Source organism: Lepeophtheirus salmonis, chromosome 4, assembly GCF_016086655.4.
Source record: "Lepeophtheirus salmonis chromosome 4, UVic_Lsal_1.4, whole genome shotgun sequence".
Lineage (NCBI taxonomy): Eukaryota > Metazoa > Arthropoda > Copepoda > Siphonostomatoida > Caligidae > Lepeophtheirus > Lepeophtheirus salmonis.
Window position 1 is genome coordinate 21056274 of NC_052134.2, and position 23908 is coordinate 21080181.

Here is a 23908-nt window from a genome sequence, read left to right on the forward strand (position 1 = left end):
CTTTGATGCACCCTAATATATTTACAATCATATCTTCGATTGATCTTTAAAGGTTAAGGATGGTTGTCATACAATATACATATGTTTAAATTATTTCATAATGATCTTTTATCAATTATTATGAAAATTTTCAATATCAATGGATAATATGTTATAACGTAGGGGTGCGTATGGGAAGTCAAGCGTTGCTTTACATCATAGCATGATTTCTTTTTAATGGAGAGGCCCTCTTTTATTATATTATTGATTAAAAAAACAAACATTACAGGAATGAGGTCAAAAAAAAAAAAAACCCTTGCTCCTATTCATCCCTTAAAGATGACGACATCCTTCATCTTATGTAGTATGATAGTATTTCTTCATCGATATATAGTCATATGTTTGGTTACTCAATACTCATACCTGTCAATAACTTTGAGACTTCGAGAAATTGACATTTATGTAACTTGTACATATATGTATACTAAAGTACACTATTTTCAAATAAATGTTAAGCTGGCTCCAAATTTTTTTTTTCAGTATGTTTCTTTTTAACATCATTTCAGATGGTTCTTCAGGCAATACGTCAATAAGTCATGAGTAGAGATGGGATTTTTGTAAGAACACAAAGAGAAACCTACAGCAAGACTTGTGGTATTAATCAATTACGACCCGTTTTAATATCAGCTGCCTGTTATATGATGATATTTTATTACTGTTAAAGCCATTTTATGAAGTTTTATCAAGATTTATTTGGAAATTCGCCAATTATATGTAGTAAAAATATCAACTAAGAGCCGGCAAGATGGCGTCTCCTAAAATAATAATGCATTTTATCATTGATTGAAAACATTTTATATAGACTGTTTGATGGCCACATTCAAAAACTGACAGGATCTCAAATTTTAAACACTCAGAAGAGGTCAAATTTCTGTCAAAAAATTCCAATTACTCCGTGCCATCATTTTCTTGGGATATAAACTTTACTTTTAGCATGGATTCGTCTCATTTCATAATATTTTCAGTTATCAGTATCGCTTAAAGATCTTATTAACAAGCATCGTGCATCTGCTGACAAGTCGTGCTGGATGTTAAACAGTCCCTATGGAGTTGTATTATAATGAAAGATTATATTTTTGTAAGAGGGAAAGGAAAAATCGGGAGGGACATATTTGATATCACTGAATTAAGACCCTTATTAGTATCCGGTGCCTCTTATATGATTTGGGGAGGGGATGAATTTCTATAATAAAGTGGAGAACCTTCTACATTTAAAATAGTATTAGTGCAGGTGAAAATATTGTGATTATATTTAAATTCATATACAATTTATTTTATCATGCATTTTTAAAACAATTTACACCAAAGATAGGCAAGAATTCTTCCTTTAGAGAGAGCTGCCAACACCCCACAACTTATTAAGTAATGAATAAAGAAGAAGAAAGAGCACACGCATTTCCCGATTTTACTTTTGTAATCAATTGATTTATTTTTTTCTTTCATCATGAATGACTTCAAAAAATTATTTCACTTAAAGATAAAAAAATAATTTTAGAGGATCTGTTTAAAAGAGGATCTAATCAACATATTTATAACATTATATTACGTTGATGATCCTATTTGGGTCGCCCTAATCCCTCACCTCAAATAATGAAAGCTAGCATCACCACGATTGTGTATTATAACACAAATTATTATGCAAAAATACCAATATTATTTGTGTAACTTTTTTTTCGAGATATTGGAAAATAACTGATATTGAGGGATAAAAGTTTTTCCTTCTTTATAAGGAACAATATTTTTGTTATAATGTGCTCTGTTTGTCATTATTTTTGTTGCAGCTTATATGATTTGCATTATTAATTCTTTTGTTATCAGTTGGTATAACTTTATCAAAATTTCCATAGTGAGTATAAATTTGGGGTACTGTTAAGGCTTAGTATAAAGTTTTCATTCAACAAGTACTGCACTTTTCATCATATTGCTTATAGAATTTTTAAAGTTGATATTCAACTATTACTATTATAGAATTACTCCGACTTATCACTCCTGATCAAACCCTCATTGTTAATTTGCATCTTTCATGAGCACACACACCAGTTATTCCAGAATTAAATAACAATGATAGTAGCTTTGGAAAATAAAAACCCTGTTCAGATTGCCAACTAGAAAGTGCCACTGCCGCTTTCCATGTCATATTTTATACAACTTCCAGTATGGCTATAAAATTGGAGGGAGCAGTAAATTTTTTTTAGTGTTATTTAAATATACATTCAAATTGGGCCTAACTGCCACCTGTTTTAAGTATGTTACCGGACAAATCAACCATATCTCGTTTTTAAATTTATTATTTTTACAAAATCAGAAGCCTGGTTTAAGAGGTAGCCTGCACTAAGTGGTCACTTTTTCAGTTTCTGTTGACTGACCGCTTAATACAGTTTTGATTGTATCTATAGTAATATATTTGTATAATATATATATTTTTTAAATACAAGAAAGGTAGGCGGGAACTCTTCTTTCAGAGAGTGATGTCAACAGCAGTAAGACGATCTATTGAAGAGTGAGCAAAAAAGCAACTTACACCATCCTTTTCTTTTTCTTTTCTAATCTAATAATGGTGTTTTTCTCTTCCAAAATCCCACCCTAAAATATGATACAAGTTATTGAAATCTATGTTTTTTATTGCGCCTTTTATATGCAAAGAATGTAAAAGAATATTCATCGTATTTGTTTCATCATAAAGTTCCACTTTTGGGTTCTTATCCTTTCAAAACTGCGTAGATAATACATAATTATGGACAATGCACATTGTACAATCTTGGTTAGCCACATAAATAATATTTATTTTATATTTTTCATTTTGTTAATATACTTATCCAAATATTCATGAGCTTAAGGAGATGTTGAGAGATCAATATATTCACATAGCAATCTTTATTGTATCTAACACAGCCTATTCCCCAAAAAGTAGAGGGACTAAGGCCCTAAAATCAGTGGGTAGTTGGTGCAATAACTACGCCATTCTCTCCAACTGTTGGACAACTCATTTTAATTTATTATCTAATGGCAGGAATATATTTATTCCCTGTACATAGTAGTGCATACTATATCGATAAAGAATCATTTTTAGTCTTGTGTATATAGGACTGAATACTGCAGTCCCGTCCAGTTAACTCTCAGTCAGGTCCAATTCAGTCCTGCTTATCCGTACTAAAAACTTATAAAGTTCGGTCCTTGATGACATTCCTTAACTTTTTTTAAAAATCAGTTCTACTACTGACAGTCCGAAGGACCAAAAGTCTTAAGGGTCAGTACTAAGACTGAACCAAATATATAAAGACAGACACAACACTACTAATGAGTAGTAAAAAGTATGCACTCCCGACATGTCAGACAAAAACAACAAATTGACGTCATATATACATATTTTATAGATCAAAAATGACTAGTTGCCCATTCGAACATACATTTCATCCATAAAGACAAACTTTCATTTATTAGTATAGATTAGATAAACGCGTTGACAATATATTTCGTTCGAATATACTTAGTGAAGGGAGAAAGATATCCCTAAAGTTTAATAATACTTTATTATTTTAAAATATATATTTATTTAGAATAATAAAGGCCACTCTCTTGAGTGTCTAATATTATTCATAATATGTAGTCCTTCTCATATATTTGTAAGATTTATACTTTTTATATCATTACTTTCTAAGTGATTTTCTATCATTTTTTAAGCAGAGTCTCTGATAACTTTATCTATAGTTACCTTTAAAGCTAATCACCAATGGCCACGTGATCAGTATTTGTAAAAAGTCGTATTATTAAAGACGTCTTTTTTTTGTCATTGATTTTGTCATTTCTTTAAGGACCGACAAGTGGGACTGGATAGGACCGCGGCCCACGATTCTAATGAAGGACCAATATTCAACTCCCCTTCACACACATATGATATTACTAATATAAGACCCTAGTAACTATCATCAGATTATTAGACAATCAGCAAATTCTGCCAGATCTATGATTTTTTTTTTTTGGGGTGGGGGGTAAAAATGAATTACTACTGATATAGTGAGGAGAACCTTCTACATTAATAGTAGCATTAGTGCTGGGAAAATATTATTATAATTATATTTAAATTCATATATTATTTTATCAAGCATTTTTAAATCAATTTACACCAAAGATAGGGAATAATGCATACTTTGGAGGGAGAAGCTAACAAAAAAGACGACTTATTAAATAATGAACAAAAAAGAAGAAAGAGCGCACGCAACAACCGGATTTCCTTTTCTTATTCCAAACTTAGTTTTTTTATTGCAAAAATGACACACTTATGAAATGACTCACTATGAATTCACCCTTTTATCTGCATTAACAATGTAAGAGTTATATTAAGGGAATAAATTTGCATGCGGGAAAAGAGAAAAGGATAAATTGACGACATCTGTGGTATTATAAAAACAACATCTTGCGTGGGTTTTTTTTTTTTTTTTTTTTTTTTTTTTTTTTTACAAGGACCATGAATCTGGTTGAACTTTGTTTTAAAGTTTTATGAATCTTGATGTTAAATACAAAAAGTATCGTGCTCGTCTAAAGTCATATTTTTTACCACTCTATATTACTTTATTACCATTTACTTATTTATTGCTTTTATGCAAATAAGGATTACCATAACAAGGACAACTGTAAGGAAACTTACATATAACATTTATATAATAATATTATGTAAATTATAGGAGACGTGGGAGATTTGTAAGAGGGCCTTTTTATTGATCGTGCCACAAAATGTACATCACAATTGTATAAAATATTGATTGTTGTCAAATAAAATCAATCATTTTTGTCAACCTTTTCTTTGAGATATTGGACTGAAACGGATTTTAAAATAAATTTTGTATACATCAGAGTCATATTTATGTACGTAAAAATTAGAAAAGGTAAATTGAGCGCATTCAGTCCTAAAATATGAATTAAATTATTGCTTCTTTTGTTATCAGTTGACTTGATAAGTTCATCGAAATTCAAAACTCCCTCATTCTGAAGAAAATTGAGAAATTGGAAGACGATTTATAAAGGGGGTGAGTTGCAACCACTCAGGTAGTTCTCCTACCTATTGCTTATATTTCAGTATTTATTTATATATTTACAGTTCAAATCAAGGAATCTGTAATGGAATGCAAATATGGGTAACATTCCCGGGATCCCGTTTTCTCAGGATTTCAAGAGAAGTAATTCCAAAAATAAATAATAAATGTTTCCCGGGATAACAGAATTTTTTCCAGTAAATGCGACATTATAATGCAAACAATAGCAGACATACAAGCATGGTTTTATGGTGTGTTTGCGTATTTGGAGTCAAACAAGTTCGGAGTAGTGTTGTACCCATGACAAATGTTTTCATACTAGTTCCGGTAACAAAATAGGTTTATGCTTTTGAATATTTTTTCGACAAAAAATATATAACAAAAAAGTCGTAAAGGACAGTTCACTTGAGATCATATAAACATCTCCCAAGTTGTCTTTTTGCCCCCCGGTAGCACAGAATATATACATATATATTCCTCGAAAAGGTCAGATAGACTTTCACTGATTAAATAAACATTATAGTATTACATTTACTCCATTGGACGTAGAAATCTTATTTGAAGTCCATATACATATATATTTAGTATATTTCCTTCTTTGAAACAACTGGGGACAAACCTACGTACATTGAGTTCAAGAATAATTTCCTCCGAGTGCGTTGTACCTTGAGCTACGTCGTTCCATACAAATGCTGTTGTTTATTTCTAGGTATTTAAGTCATCTTTTTTAAATGTGGGAATTTGGTTGTTGTCAGCAGTTTTTATTTTATTTTCTAAAGCTGTTTGTTCGTTCTAATTATAAAGTATCATCACGAGAATATATACTTATTCATAGTGGAGTCACACAGGGGATTTGTTATAAATGTACTTATCTAATAAAACGTAATTATAGCTAAGCTGCTCATCTCCAAAACATTCTTCAAATTGTCAGGGGTACCAGGTTGATTTTCGGTTGATTCTTTTTACATACCGAAAATGCATACGATTTATAAACCTAGTTATAAAGGTGTAAGTCATGGTTAGACTCAGAGTATAATTGAGGATCAAGAACAGAGTAATTCTAGCCTTTGTCCTCCCTTCATACAAAGTGAGACTTGTACATATTTTCTTACTGTCGTAGCTGCTCTCAGTGAATTAATAAAAAGTTACGTCAGGAAAGCTGTTCTTATCCCAAATACTCTTCAAATTCTCAGGGTTAGCAGGTTTAATTTTCTATTTCTTTTCTTTTAGCATACCTAAAACTCTATCGATTTACAACTCTAGTTATGTCATTATTGGATTGCAAGAATCTCGTTCCCACTAGTTCCAAGTAGATAATTGATCAAACAACAAAAAGTTTCAAAACTGTTCACTGTCTCCCCTACTTGAATAATACAATTTGTACATCTAAACTGTATACATGTATATACATAAATTTGCCAAAAAGTGGCTCATTTTGTAGAATGAACAAATGAAGCGGTTATTTTTCCTTCTTCTTTCTTTAAAAGTTTGTTATTTCCCTTCATCTCATCTTCTGTTTAAATGCAGTAGGCATTTTATATACATTATACACATCTATGACTATGTATACAGTATAATATCCCTTTTCTCTTCTTAAAAGCAAGAGAAAGGTGGTTGGTTGCCTCTTTCAAATTTGTTTTAGGACTTCATACTTTGATTCTCTCTTATCTCTAGCGCAAAATCTCTTATTTATAACCAACTCACATACTTTATGCATAGGTACAAGGGTTTCAATACTAGGGGTTCTCATTTCTCAGGAAATTGTCTTTGAGTAGCATCTCGGGAAAGGTTGGGACATTAAAAAATAAATACTGTGAAAATTATATATTTCCTTAAGTAAGTGATGATACAATCTAATTTGTGGTGGAGCTGGATGTTGAATAATGGTAAAAGCACATCCCTTTCTGTGCAATATGTGTATTGTATATGCATTGAAGCTAATAGTTAGTCATGCATTAAACATGTCCTGCTGGTATGTGAAAATAATATAAAAAAACGAAAAAATTGCTCATCCTAAGCATTTTTTGGTGTAGTGAACATCCTTTCCTAAATAGATTCAGTTATATTCAAAACCTGACAACACAACATTCGTGTGTGCTCATAAAAGGGAGAGTGTAACCCTGAAGATTTGTTGCGTAGTTAAAATTGTAAGTCCTTGTTGGGCTCACTGTAAAATTGGTGATCGATAGCGGAGTAATTCTAGCAAATTTTCTTGTTTATTTTCTTATCGCCTTCCTCCCTTGTCACAGCTAATTGTAGCTGATCTAATGAAACCTTCTGGGATTTATTATTTATCTCCTACAAAACATTTTTCAAATTGCCAGGGTTACCATATTGATTTTCGCTTTTTTTTTAACATGCTCATTCTAAATAGGATTTTCATAACTAAGTATATGCATTCATGTTTATCGTTGGTGATGCATAGAAAATGTCCTGGCGGTGTGTTAAAGTAAAAGAAAGCGAAAATGATGCTCATTCTAAGTATATTTTTCCTCGTTATTCTTTTGGAGCTGTCTTTTCTTTTTCTAAGCTGCTATAATGACTGTTTAATCCCTGAGGAGTTAACTTCCTTTTCAACAACATACAATTATATAAGAAATACATTTTCGTGTTCCCATAAAAGACAGAAAAAAGCCTTGAAGATTTGTTGCGGAGTTATAATTGTAAACCCTTGTTAAATTTAAGAGTATAATTAAGGATCAGAGTCATTTTTGTCCATTTTTATATGCCCCTCCCCCTAGTCACAGCTGCTTGCAGCTGATCTAATTAAACGTCATGACTGTAAAGCAACTATACTCCAAAGTATTCTTCAGATTCTCAGGCTTATCTTGTTGATTTTCGGTTTCTTTTTTAGCATGTTCAAATGCTAACGATTCTCATCACAAAGTATATGTATATTCAGTAAAAAAAATATTGATGCTTCATTGGGCATCGCTTATAATTGTCGATGGATTTTATAGCATCCCTGGCAAGGCATAAATTGTAAAAAAAAATATCAGGGGAATTTATCACAGGCATATAACCTCGATAATTCCCGGAGAAACGGGGATTTCAATAGAAAAAAAACCGTAATTTTTACTTACATACGTCAATTTCTAGTAACAAATCATTCTGATTAATCCTTTGGGATGCTCTGCAAATTGCTAACTTAATAAAATTGAATATTTATCAGAAAAAACAAACGAAAAACCATAGGGCTACGTCATATATCGCAACATTTCAACCAAAAAAATATATATATTTGGTTGGTAGTAGTTCGAAAATAAAATTAATATTGAACAATTGCTGGGAATTGTTCAATCAATCAACATTTAGAAGACTGATAAGGAGAAAAAAGCAGAGAAATCGACAATTGACAAGAAAATATATAATTTTTTACAAACAAATGTTTATTATGTAAGTGATTTGATGGAAAGAGACATCTTAAAATTAAATAATTAGTCATTATTTTATCAATGAGGGTAGATGAAAATGAGCTGAAGTTCATGCCGAAAATGTTACTCATCACAATTACAAATAAGTATTACCCAATCATAAAATGAAATACAATATCATGAATGACTAGCCATAATTTTGAATTTGATACATCCTGTATTATATAAACTTATGAGGTAAATTAGAGCATGAATATGATTTGCTAATTTATGAATTTGATTGTTTAATTCAAGCATTAATGTTTAGTAAACAATCTTCATAAGTAGAACAAATTTATTAATCCCTTTATTTTTACGGTCTGAGAGTTTCGCAAGAAGTTGAATAAAGCTTGAAACTATGGTTTATATGAACAAAGAGCAATACTATTGTCAGAGTTGTAAAAAATATTACCAAAAGCGAGTTCGATAATTTCGGGGTTGCAACATGGACAGTATTTTATATTTCTAAAGTTGTTAACTCTAATAAAGGAGAGGACATCTAAGTAAAAAGTTATTAGTAGTACTTGTACTTGTGAATAGCGTAGAGTAACAATTAAGATTTGCCCTGGCGTTATAAGTGTAAACCCTTGTTGGACTCTGAGTATAATAGAGTGTCGACTATACCGGGCCAACTGTTATTATTTACTCAAAGAGCTAATGAGAGTCAAGGTTAAGAGTCGTTTTTTTAAAATGTTCCGATAAAAAATGAAGTAGAACTCATAATTAGCTGTCGATTGCTACTAAAAACATTGTTCCAATAATATAAATTAATCACAAGTGCGTGTTCGAACTGCTAAGGAAAGACAACACTAAGTAACACTTGGATTTGTTGGGAAGTTGTTGGACTTAGAGTCAAATTGAAGATCGATATTGGAGTTACTCCTGCCTATGTCTTTGGATTTGCGTTTATTTTCTTTCTCTCATACTCCCTGATAACTGATCTAATAAAACATCACGACATCTAAGCTGCTCTCCTTCTAAACATTCTTCAAATTATCAGGGTTACCAAATTCATTTTTCTGTTTCTTTTTTAACATACAGGTAGTTCATATTTTATACAACTCAAACTATAGATGACTCACCATTAATAGATCAATAAATACTAGCACTGAAAAAATTATAGGGCTCTCCTGGCCACCTGTGATTACGACTCTAAATATTAACTTGTTATCTTTTTCCGTTTGTAATTTATGGACTTGAGTATATTCTTAAAGATTCGACTTATGTTTGTTTAACTCAAATCTACACAACACTATTTTGCAGTGCGGAATTTATATTAATTATATTACCTTTTCAAACACCTACAAAACAGGACATACGTACAATATTTTATTGCACAATGTATATAATGTTAAGTCCTAGTTGATGCAATCATGTAATATCTTTATATATAATACATATTTTTTAAATATGTAATATCTGATTTGCTTGAAACATTTTGCACATAATGTGAAAAAACTTGTCAACCACCATTCATAAAAGGCTTGTTTTCAACCTCCTCATTCCAAGGACCGGAAGAACAATGCATGTATCTAATTATATCGTAGGTACAATGTACATATATTGTAATACACAATAAATGTACACAATTGGCAAAAACAAAAGTGAAATCGGGTAATTATGTAGTTTAGTGAATTATAATCCGTGATGCATAAAATATGTCCTGATGGTATGTAAAAATGAAAAAAACGAAGATGAACTTAGCAATCCTGACAATTTGAGTAATTTTTGGAAGGAACGCAGCTGCAAGCAGCATTGAGAGGAAGGAATAAACACAAATATCACTCCAATTATAAGAAAGCGGTCCTTGAAATACTGAACAAGAAATGGCGGAGATGCTAAAAAAAATCACTGTACAAAAGTGTCTGCAAAGGGTGAGCTGTAGGAGCTCTTTTTTTTTGCTTTTTACTAGCAAATACATTATTTCCTTCTATTTTTCTACAAAATTTATATTTTTGTGAATAGCTGGGGATTTTAGAATTTTTTTTTCCAAAAATAAAATATTTCAAATTTTTACCCACAAAATATAGATTTTTATGAACAGCTGTGGATTTTTAAAATTTTTCAAAAAATTAATTTTTAAGAACAGCTGTAGATTTGAGAAATTTTTTTCCCTAAAATAAAATATTTAAATTTTATTTCCAAAAAATTTACCTTTGTATGAACAGCTGTAGATTTTTAAAGAAATTAATTTTTTGTGAATAGCTGAGGTTTTCTGAATTTTTTATAAAAATAAAATATTTGAGATTTTTTTCCCAAAAAATTTAGTTTTTTATGATCAGCTGTGGATTTTTGAATTTTTTTTTTTTTTTTTTTTTTTTTTTTTTTTTTGAGAATAGTTATGGTTTTTTGAAATTTTTTTCGATTAAATTTAATATTTGAAATTTAATTTTTATCTTTATATTCCAAAAAAATTTAATTTTCGGAATTTTTTGGAACAAAATTCCAAAAAAAATAAAATATATATATATATAATTGCAGACACCCCTGCTCTATTAGAAAGTAAACAATCTATAAAACATATGTTTCAAGCATGAAGGACCCACTTTCTTTACTATTTGTTTGAGAGCCATCAATAATGATCGTTGTCATTGAATTTGTGAAAATTAGTTATCCTTGTAGGATAAAATAATTTTATTTGGAAGGCCTCAGCCGAACCAATATAAAAGTTGAAATGAATTCTACACTGGGTGAGTCTGCTTCTTCGTTTACAAAAGGAAACTCTTGGCTAGATGAGTTTAAACGAGGCCGTACAAGCTGTTAAGACGAGCATCGCAGTGGCCGACCAAAATGTGTTGACGACTCCCGAAATTGTGAAGAAAATCCGCAAAGAGATACTGGTAGATCGTCGACTTAAACTGCTCATACTAGCAGACATTTCAAAAAGTACATTAATTTGCATATTATCGTAAAATTTTGACATAAAAAAGCTGTGTGTAAGATGCATTTGCTCACATTGTTGCAAAAAAAAAAAAAAAAAAAAAAAAAAAGGAGTCGTGAAAAAGTTTAAATTGAGTGTATCGCAAAGTTTCATACCAGCAAAGCAGAAATTTATGACTTTCTTAAAAAACTCCAGAACTTTTTTTTAAGTGTATACAGCTGAAGGAAGATGATGTTCCTTTTGTTCGTGCTTTCTTTGTTGGGTAGTGTACTTCTGGGACCACTCTCATAGCAAAGAGAAATAGGCTGGAATTACTCCAATGTGGATCTTCAATTAACCTCAGAGTCCAACTAGGACTACACTTATAACAGACAAGTAAACCCTCGTTGTTATTCTGCATCTTTCATGAGCACAGTCACTAGTTATTACTTTATACATAAAGGTTCCCTCCTCAATAATTAAATAATAATGAGAACAGCTTTGGAAAATAGAAGCACCCTGCTCAGATTGTCAACTAGGAAAAACCGCTCCCGCTTTCTAGGACAAATTTTATACATCCCTTGATGTTATAACTAGATCAATCATTATAGAGACCATTACCAGGTAGAGACGTCAATGTCAGTCTAAAAAGTAGACTATTATAGTGAACTATTGTCAGTAAAAATGGGAGCAACAAATAGAAGGTATTAAACCTTTATGTCTATAAAAAATGTATCTCTCTAATGGCTATCTTTATTATATACTCGAACCTTATATGTATGTTATTTTTCGTTATTTTCTATACTTTAAAAAAAAATAACTACTACAATTGAAAAAATAAGATATTTTTCGCTAGTTATCCTACTTTTTTTGTCCCTAATCGCTCAAAAAAGTTACTTTGATTATATTCAAACATCACTGTTTCTCATTGCCATCAAGTAGTATTCAAATAGTTAAGTATATTTTATTCTTAAACCATTTGATGGAGTTTAATCAAGGTTTATTGGAAATTACTCCATTTTATGTAGTAAAAATATCAACTAGGTTATTGTGTGGTAATACTTTTCTGATTTATGAAATTGTAATCCTGGTTCATTTCTAAGGCAAAAAAAAAATGCTTGTTTTTTTTTTAAAAATAATTAGTCAAAATTGAATATTTTTTTTTTTTTTTTTTTTTGAAACTTTTGAGTTTTAGCTTAGAAATTCAAATTTTGAGCATACTTCAATCCTTATCTATTAACTTCGCTAACTATCAAATAAAGATTCCATGGGTCTAATGCAATTTTTAGTTTTTTGAAGCATAATACTTCTATCGTCAAATTTTTTCTGACAGAAAGATTTTCACTATTGATCAGCACCACAACTGGTAAAATGACTGATGGCTTTCAAAATCAAGAAAAGAAGTCCTATCGTTCCTGCACTAAAAAATACAAGCAAAATAAGTGGCCTTGGAGTAATAACTCCTCACATATTTAGTTTGGGAGCTAAAATTGGGGTAGAGAGTATATATGAGTACAGAGCAATGTTATTTTATCATGGATTCTCACCAATTAGCCTAAATGAGAACTTTGTATGGCAGTAAAACGATGTTTCTGGGCACACTGCCAATAAAATATAGGAATTTTGTAACTGTCAATTTCCAAGTCAAGTCAAAGTGGATTCCCTCAACCCCATACCTTCACCTACATAACTACTATCTGGCGAAGCGTAGTCGAAAGCAAGTTCAACATTACCAAGTAACCAAATTTGGAGGTCCTAAAATCAGTCATTCGTGATGATTAATACAGCTTTTCAAAAACAGAAATTATCCGGGTATACCAAATATTCCAACCTCGCATCGAGGCCGTTGTAGAGACGAATGGTAATTATTTGGAATAAATGAACCGGGTATTATGAATATACTCCTTTATAATGTGAGTCAAAAACATTTGATTGTGTGATTTATTTGTTTTTCTAATAATATAGCAAATTTTAAAAAGATTCAATTTTGCATTTTTTTTTAAATATGTGTACAGAGTGTATATTTTTATTTTTTTCAGTAAAAATAATTATTTTAGTGGAAAACTATACTACTACTTTAAAAAAATTTCCTTTACAATAATTATCTTTAATTAATGGCTCAGTTTTGACTTATATTGAATATTTCCAGGTATACCCTTGTCCCATCCTTCTAGCCGTAGACCCCAAATAAGTCCTGAGACTGACATATAGATGGCACTACTAATACAAAAATGAATATTATTTCTGGAACAATACATCCTACATACGTCATGTGTCGAAATTTAAAGATAATCTGATGATTTGTTTACAAATTACAGAGCTCTAAGTGACGCTATTTTTTTTATTTCGACAAATATGGAAAAACTGAATTTCGTATTTTGATGAAGAAGTGCTTTTTGATGAAAAAAACAACAACCGTCACAGCAAAAACTTGGCGGGATAAGTGTTATTCGGACTCTGTTACATCAAAGGCAACAGTGGAACGTTGGTTTGCTGACTTCAAACGTAGCCGAACAAGCAACAGTGATGCTGAACGCTCTGGACGTCCAAATGAGGTGATTATAACGGAAAACATCAAAAAACTCCACAAATTGATTTTGGCAAACCATAAAATAAAGTTTCATGATATAGTTGACATCTTAAAGTTATCAAAGGGCAGTATTTGCACCATTTTGAATGAACATTAGTCCATCAGAAAGTCGATTTCCAAATGGCTATACACAGCCTCTAAACATTCATCAATATGGCTCAATTTTTTATATTTTTATTTTTATCAACATAAAAACATTTGTGAACGATGCATCCCCAACAGTTTGTTGCAAAAAAATAAAATAATTAAGGAGCACTCTGAATCCCCAATATAAACTTCACTTACCCAGAAATGAGACTCACAACTTCTTTGTGTGTCGTTCGAACCAGGGGTAGCCCACAAACAGAGAGGATTTGATCTCCAATGCGTAGTCCACGAGAATGGGCCTCTCCTCCCGGATCTACACCTGAGACATAGTGTCCGAGACCATGTTCAACCCCTCCACGGATCGTGAATCCCAGCTCTGCAGATGAATTTCTTTTGAGTACGATCTTTTTTATGGGCGGGGTGCGATGACGGTAATGATTGGAAGATGAGGAAGTGGAGGATGAAGAAAGGGTTGTTGCGGTTGAGGAGGACATCTGGAAAGGCAAGAAAATTAATTATAAAAATACATTGATATAATTAGTTCATATCTATTGAACAGTACTAAATATGTGGCCCGTAGACAATACAACTACAAACTGGTGGGATTTTTGTCAAAAGGGAGTGCTTTTATATATTTTATATCTTATTTTATTTTATATTTGTGGCCTGTCAAAACAAAAGCAAGCTAAAACGATTTTTCTCAAAATTGAGTCTGGATTTCAATTTTTATATTTGTTAACAAATTTTTATCTCCAAATTAGTCTGATCAATTCTTTGGAAGCGATGCAAATGCAAAATTTATGAAGCAAAAGTTGACGAACAAGATCTTTTATTTTCCTGATTTCCCACAACATCAGGAATTGTTTACCTGGGAAATGAGAGACCCTAATATTTATGAAGTACAAAAATAAATTGGGAATGATGACACTCACTTTCTTGATTTGTGTTTAAAATTATGTTTGTGTTGACACACCACATATATATTATTAACATTTTACTAATTACTATGAATGAGTTATGTGGTTTATTTTTTATCAAACCCCAACTTTTTTATTTAAAAAATATATATATTTTGAGAGCGATGAACAATATTGATTTCAAAATCGTTATTACATTTTTGGCAAATTTGACAAGGTTTTTGTCTCAGGGGATGGTTTCGGGTCTGGAAATCCTAAACTGGTTTTATTATCTCGACTTGTACGTAATCTAGAGAACTCAGTTTTTTTTTTTTTTTTTTGTTACTAATTGTTTATCCTTTAGTATATGAATCAATTTGAATCACTCAGCCTTCATCCATTATTGAATAAGTAAGTGCTCAGATTTCAATGGGCCACCCAGTACAGTAAATCATTCATTTAAAATTATACATCCAATTTTCTGGTTGCAACTTGTACACTACATATTTTTATTAATATTAAACAAATTACTCTGAATGAGTCGAGTGTTTTTATTCCTATCATTATTTTTTCCCAATTCATGCTGTTGTTTTTTATGGAAGCTCGGATGTGGACTCTGTAATATGTAATTATAGATTAAAAGACAGAAATGATGAACAGTATGATATTATGTTTTTTGTATGTAGGTAAAAATGAGTTGAGTGACTCTGAACATAGTCAACAGTTGTGTTGTGAATCCCCCAGATGTTTGATGACATGATGTTATTACATATTCCATTTAGGTATGTAATTAAGTTATATTTCCTATTTGCTGCTCTACTTTTTAAATAAAAGAAAGATAAATAATCATATGTAGGAAATTCAAAGAGAGGGAGGGTTGTTGTTCAAATATTAAAACTGAATGACAGATCATTCGACTGTTTATTTAGAGCATACATATATTTAAAAAGACTGTCGTTGATCCCCTTATAAATGTTTATTAGTCTTGAAAATCGGTCCTCGCACAACAGTTTTAACCACTATTTTTCAAATCCATATCAATTTCATGGGGAAACTAAGTTTAAAAAATAACACATATTTTTTGTAAAAACCCCAAACCTGAGATAATACAAAAAAAAATAAAAAAATAAAAAATAGGTTAGCCCTGATTACTAAGAGACAGAATATAAGCCTTCAATATTTAAATTTATGGAGAGGTGGGAGTCATCAATACTGCTGTAAATCCTGTGATGTTTTTAGCTGTCCCGTTTTTTTTTTAAATTGTTAATCTGAAGAAAGAATTTTCTTTTCCTTCGCAGTTGTCATTATTATTTAATTCCTGAGTAGTGAACTTCCTTTCCTAAATGGATTCAAATTAAGTTTTAAGCTTGATCGATCGAACATTCCTGTGTACTCATAAAAGACGGAGCGTACCCGTGAGGATTTGTTGTGGAGTTATAATTGTAAGTCCTTGTAGGACTAAGAGTAGAATTGGGGATATTTATTGGTGTAATTGTTGATAATGGATGGGCGTCCGCAGAAGGTGAATCCCTCCCCAAATGAAAGAATTTTTGCTTTTTACTAGAAAATTTAATTTTGGAAATTTTTACTAAATGGATAGCTATAGATTTTTGAAATTTTTTTACAAAAAATTTAATATATGAAATTTTTATTTTGTATTTTTTTGTGAATAGCTCTGGATTTTTGAAATTTTTTCCCCAAAAATATTAACTTTAGGATTTTTTGACAAAAAAATCCTAAAACTAAAATATATATAGAATCTGGCGGATCCCCTCTAATGTTTATTTCAGTCTCTCCTTCCACCCTTGTCACAGCTGATTGAAACCTCATGAGCATTATTGTTTCTCTCCTCCAAAACAATTCTTCTTCAAATTACCAGGGTTTCCATGTTGAATTTCGGTTTTTTTTTAACATACCCATTCTACAAAGGGGTTTCATCATTACACATTACTAAAACCATCTATTGGAAAAATAATTGATTTCTTTTTAATACACCGATTATATAATATGTTGTATAAAAAAGGATAAATCGGACATTTTTTCTTGATTCTTGTTCACACTTTCTTTGGGGTGTTAATAAATCACTTGGAAAATAAATCCTATAAACTATTTGGTCACTTTGCTTATTCAAGAAGAATTAGGATCCAATTTCGATGTTAGTGGTAATTTACCATAACAACGGCTGTATGTGTAAATTGTAGGTAAATTATGAGGACATTAATGATTTCGGATCAGTGACTTTGTGACAGATTATTACATTTTAAAAGCAATATTATTAGAATGGCATGTCTACAGTAGTAAATGTATATACAATGTATGTTATATATTCATAGATAGTTTCACTATCAAATAGACATGCTCACTGATTTCTTTACCTGTGGAATAGGAAGTAAATTGACTTGTCTTTGCGTCCGTATATACTTATTTACCACTGCCAAGTTACTTACATGTTATGAAGCAAAATAATAGTAAAATCAAGCATGAATAAACGAAGGGAATCAAAATAATAAGTGTATACAAGGTTTATAAACAACATTGAAAATAAAATCCTCATTGTATATCCAAATATAGGACATGAACATTAATTAAAGGGGCAAGGTGCAGCAAATATCTATTCTTTAAAAATATGCAATATTTAAACGCAATTAAGGAAGATTTAATTAGGCGTAAGATGTAGTATGAATTCCAAAAATACAAGAATAATAAAAAAATTAAAATCCGCAATTTGATCTGGAAGTACGCAGTCAAATATTTTCCCCTTCTATGTACGAATAAATTAATTAGGAATTAGCATTCATTTCATGGTCTATGAATATATAATCTTTATTTTTCATCATTTTCCCCCTTTAACAAATAGCTGAAATATGCTGGAAAATGTATTATTATATAGTGTTGTGTCGATTCGAACAATAATTATCGAATCGGTTTGACTCGAATGAAATGCTGAGATTGTTCTGAGGGACAGGTTAATACAGTATATTCAGGGGCGTCCACAGGATTATATTATGGAAGTGCTTGGTTTTTGGTGTTTTTTTTTTTTTTAAATTCAAAAATCCATAGTTATTAACAAAAATAATTCAAAGATCTATAGTTATTAAAAAAAAAGTAATTTTTTTGGAAATAATTTCAAAAATTAACAATTATTTACAAAATATTAATTTTTATGAAAAAAAAAAAATCTAAAATCCATAGCTATTCACAAAAAAAAAAAAAATTCAAAAATTAATTCAAATATTTTTTTTTTTTTAAACAAAATTTTACAAATCCACAGCTACTAAAAAAAATTTCAAATATTAAATTTTTTGCTCTGCTGCATAATTTGTCAGAATGAGATTTTTCTTAAGAGGAATCTTTATGTTTTACATTTTTTTTTTTTTTTTTCATCACAGATTCGGTTTTAAGGTGGTTCCAATTCATGCAAAATAAATTCATTTTGACATATGTTGTTTTAGAAAATAATCATTGGTTTCTACTTTATTTAATCAAATTTATACCCACAATCATTGTTTCTTGCTAAAAACTCACGCTCTTATCTAAATAACTACTTTTCAAAATCAAAAACGGGTGAGGAAATAAAAAATAATGTAAAACCTTGTATAAAATGGGAATATTGGTTTTTGATTTTACTTATTTCATGATAAACTGGTTCTCAAATGGGGTTACGTGTACCCCTTGGGGTACTTGGAGGTACTCCAGGGGGTATTTGAGATTTTGGAAGAATATTTACCAAGAAGTAAATAACTAAGTGGTGTCAGAAGGGGTAAGCTGGAGCCCCCAATTGAGGAATTTTGTTTTTTAATATAGAATTTAATTGATTTTTTTTTGCAAAAAATATTATATTTGAAATTAAATTTAGTTTTCCTGAATAAATTTACAAATTGACATTTTTATAAATATGCTTTACATTTGAAATTTTTTCAAAATAAACTAATTTTTTTAGAATAGCTATAAATTTTTGAAATTTTTTTGATTTTTTTTTTTTTTTTTTTTTGAAAAAATTTTATAACTAAATTTTTTTGGGGAAAAAATAATCCCCCCCCCCAAAAAAAATAGAATCCTGCGGGCACCCCTGGCACTGAAGCTAAAAATGCTTTGTGCTAGTAAAGGGGTACTTGGGAAAAATAAATATTTTACAAGTAGTGCATCACTAAAACAATGTTGAGAACCCCTGCCATAATATAAGAATCCGTGACATTTCATATGTCTCATCTATATATGAAATAGAGTTTTTGAGTGTGTCATTTCAGGGTTCTCATACCGTCAGACCGTTGAACCTAGGTGGCTGAAATTTTCCATGAGTGCCTCTTTAGAACTAAGATACGATGCCATTTTTTTTTGGGGGGGGGGGGGTCATATAAAGAGGGCTTATTCTATACCCAAAACAAAAAAAAATGTTATTTTGGAGATCAAGGAGACTAGTAGGAGGTGCAAAAAAATGGATTTCCAATGGAATATTGGATTCATAGATAAAATAAAGTTTGAAGAAATTTGTCTGGTGATTCGTTTGTATATAAATATGATGCATGAAATTTTGTTTGACTCAAATATCTGACATTTTTTGAATAATTTGTTCAATTTTTTTCTCTCTTTTTTCTCTCTCATTTTTTCATCAAATGTCAATTTTCGATTTTTTTTAAAATTCCACAAAACGATGTATTTTGAACAATCCTCAAATTCAATTAAAGTATTTTCAATTTCCAGAATTTTTTATTACATAATTTTTGTAATATTTGCTAGTTATTATCAAGGCTTATTTTTTCCGCGACATTATTATACATATTTTTTTTTGTTTTGCAAGTACGAAAAAATCTTTGTAGTTTTTTGTTCCTTATTACAATGCCAATAAAGGCTGTTGACTACTTTTTTCCAAAATTAGTGTTTTTTTCTTTTTGTAATTTACTTCACAAAATTCGATTTGGCAATTTTTTGACAAAACAAAATGTCGTCGGCCCTCAACTCTTCTTCGAGTCCAATAATACTAGCACTTATAACTCCGCAACAAATCCTCGGGTTTACTCTTCATCTTTCCCACATTAATGATTATAATTAAATACCTATTCCTTTATCTTCAAGAATAAAAGAATATGGGTGACAGCTTTGGTAAATAAAAAATTATTTACAGGTATCAATTACGAAAAGAGTGCGATTTTCAAATGGTATATTTTTTTAATGAACAATAACTCATCTATAGGAACTGTTTAATGTACGGCATGACTTATCAGTAGATGCACGGGGCTAGTATCAAGGCAATACACAATAGGATTTGCTACAGTGGATATGACAGAAATTATAATGAAATGTAAAAAATTCTTGATCAATACAAAGTCTATATCACCAAAAAATGATGCCACGAAGTAATTTGAATGTTTCTACAGTAACTCGACTTTCTCTTTGTGTTTAAAATTTCAGACCTTATCAGGTTTTGACTGGATAGAGGGCGTCCTAGTAATTATTCTTGTACATCAAACAGTCCGTATTGAATCCTTCTGGACCGAATTTTAAATGAGACCGATCCTGACCTATTTTGTTTGTTGGGAACCGTTCTTTACCAATTTTTTCTATAAGACCGGTCCTGATTGAACTTTTATGAAGGATCGAATTAGTTTAGTTCAATAAATAGCGTTATGGTATTGAGGATTTTCAAACTGAAATCCTACATCAGTAGCTTCTTCATTTTTTCTTTTTCTTTTTTCATTTCCCGGACTCGGTTAGGTTCAACTAATTCGACACAACGTTATTATAACATGTACTTTATATTATAATGTAGTATATGTACCATACTATGACGATACATTTAGCTATAAAATGTTGCAGTAAAAAAATATAAAAGTAACAGTGTGACTTAAGGAGAATTTTTTCCCCTTTTTGAATGAATCCTATCATTACAATAGCCTCCTACCAGACAAAACTACAAATTACACATAATATGTATAATTTAGATCATTATCTCTCTCTACCGTTCCTTACACAAAAACGAAAAAGATATATAAGGGAAAAAAACAGTTGATAATAGTTAGAGAGACTCTAAGGGAAAAAGCAGCCAAAGCTATGTACCAAGTGTCGAAATCCACCTGTTAGCTTAAACATATCCCTTTACTTATTAATGTATTTTCTCTTCAAGATAGAACAGATTTTGACCCAGATCTCAAGTACCCAGATAAGCTATGAATCAGCTTATAGTATAAGAAAAGATCCGAGACTCTAACTGGCGTTTGATACTCGAACTTTTATGGATCATAAAAAGCCCTGAGTATTGCTTAATCCTGGTTATATAAAAAAGATAGTAAATATATCGAACGCACAGTCTATTTATCTTGATTAATACTTGGAGGGGCATCTACATAAATACTTGCATCACGTGGTTATTCCACACGGGGTTACCTAGATCACAAACACTAAAATACTAACTCTAACTGTATTTGGTTGTCAGCTGAAGATATTTCTTCTTCTTTGTGTTACACCCCTTGTCTAAAATATGCTTTTTAAAATAAAACACTGTCAAAATGGTCACAGTTTTAGCTTAAATACCCCCCAGGAAAAATTATGTAATGAGGTAGTATAGGTATGAAAGGATTTTTCTAGAGAAAAACAGAGTTTAGCGATCATAAAAGGAAAAAACGGTCGGTGCTTTTGCTTTTTCTTCTTCTCCGTTCATTCTTTAATAGATCGTCGTGGTGTTAACATTTCCCTCCGAAAGAAGAATGATCTCCTTACTTTGGTGTAAATTATTTTTAAAATGTTTAAAAAAATAAATCTATATGTATTCCTATTAAATTTCAGCAGATCCCAATACCATCTTTATGAAAAATTCCGATTCTTTATTAATATTATGTATATAGGAGTTATTTAAAATAATAGTGAAATGATTTACTTTTATGTAATGTTTAACTTTTTAATAAATGGGATTGACAAGAAAATAAATCAATATATCTATCATAATTATGATTAATATTAGTTGTAAATCATTTGAAATTCAAATGATTTGAAAAATTAGATCCCCTCATATACAATATTAAACCACTGAAAAGCTGTTCAATATTATTATAATATTATAGATATTTCTTTCAATTTTGACATGAACATATTATATGCAAGGGCAATCAATTTGATTTTGCGGTATTTGAACTTTAAATCAAATTTTGATATCATCAATATAATCAATTTCAGTTGATGAGGCATGTTCTTAACCAACTAATCCCTTTCTTCTTTTCGTTATTCCCTCAACATGAATACTTATACACTCTTGTTTAAAAATAATTTTGACGTCATGACGTCTCAGTATCTTTTATTATCACTCAGTGTTACCAAATAACCGATTTTTATCAGGTTCAGTTAACCTTCAAACCCACGGCTCCTAAGAACTTTATCACTTTTCTAAATCAATATAAAGTATAGTAATCATATCAATGTTTCAAACTGTCGCATATTGAGAAAATATTTCCCAGCTTGCTTTTATGTTATCGCCACATATATGTCAGCAGAACTATGGTTCCTAAGAGTCGAATACATATTTATTATGACATTATTTTACAGTACCCTTAATTTCGACCCTTTTTACACTTCTATAATAATAATCATAATAGATAAATAAAACCAATATAAAAGAGGAACTGTTAGCATGTGAAAAAACAATATGTTTTCTGTGAAAAATATCATTTTTAGTGCTTTTTAATATAAAAAAAAGAAATAATGTGTAATATTATCTTTTATCTTCAATAAATACAAATATATTGAAGATTAACAAATAATGAGATTTTCGTTTGATTATTAAAAAATAATAGATAAATATTTATTATTTGGCACGCTTTTCGCACAAAAGAGACGCGTCTCTTTTGTGGAGATACTTTGATAACATAACATTGTATAATTATTTCATATTATAATTTTTCCGGAATTACATTATAATTTAATATTACCAAATGAAACGTTCAATAAATATTGAAGAATCACTTGGTTAAGTCGAATCCTCCAGATGAAAATGTAAATTACACATTATGCTGTGAGAAACTAGACACTTCTCTACAATTTTTTGGACGAATATGTTAAGATTGATCTATATTATTAAAGCAATTTTTGTTTGTTTGTCTAAATGGATATAGGAAAACAGTTCAGTATATAGGGCTCGGTGATGTAAACCATTTAAACATATTTTGATAAAAAAAACTGAATGAAGTCGTATTAATGAAATATTGTAGGCTTGTGCATAAATAACAAGGGTGCTCTTTCTGTTATTGGTCTCTGATGTATATTAATACATACAATTTATGATCATTTCAGTAGTGTTGATTAGTGTCCTTGATTAGGATCGAGAACTGCGGTACAGTCACAATTGACAGTCCTTATAGACATTTTTATGACAAATTCCAAGGACCGACTATCCTAAGGACTCCCCTGAAGTAACATTGAGGATTTCTTTGGTAATTATCTTCTACATATTTAAGAAAAATATGTTTTTAGCCAACGCCTAATTAATCCAGACCATGCCGGGTACTACCTCTGGTCCTTAGATAAGATTGCGTGAACAAAAATAATAGACAATCTATAAGTCTGGGCCTCACAAACAGGAAATAATTTATTAAAGCAGATGCAACAGGAAACCTATTCCAATAAATTTGAATTTTTTTTTCGTTAAAGAACTTATCGTTTTAGCAAATTTCTCCGATAATGATCAATAATATGGACAATGATTTATTAGAATTTAAATTACCCAACAAGTTTATCAAGACAGAAAAATGTAGCAAAGTCAACCATGTTTATTTTTGTGTATCATTTTAAATAAATAATAGGGCACTTCCCTACTTGCACCCTTCTTGCACTTCATTTGTACTGTGAGCTAGAGCCCCATCCTATATTTATAACTTGGGCAAGGAAAGCTCAACACACATAATACTCTTAATATAATAACGTTAAAGTGAGGGAAAAGCTAATTCTGAATCACCTTGTATATATATATATAAGTCACTATAGAGTATATACAATGATCCTTTCATAGT

General features: G+C 30.4%; 1 protein-coding gene across 2 annotated transcripts in view; it reads right to left on the bottom strand.

The window, feature by feature from the left end:
• LOC121115692 (uncharacterized) overlaps positions 1-23908 on the bottom strand; it is a 72878-nt gene that overhangs the window by 12241 nt on the left and 36729 nt on the right. For both annotated transcript variants that reach the window (XM_040709806.2, XM_071887704.1), the window contains one exon: positions 14218-14513. In XM_040709806.2, the coding sequence (XP_040565740.1) occupies positions 14218-14513 (296 nt within the window). The remainder of the gene's footprint in view (positions 1-14217; positions 14514-23908) is intronic.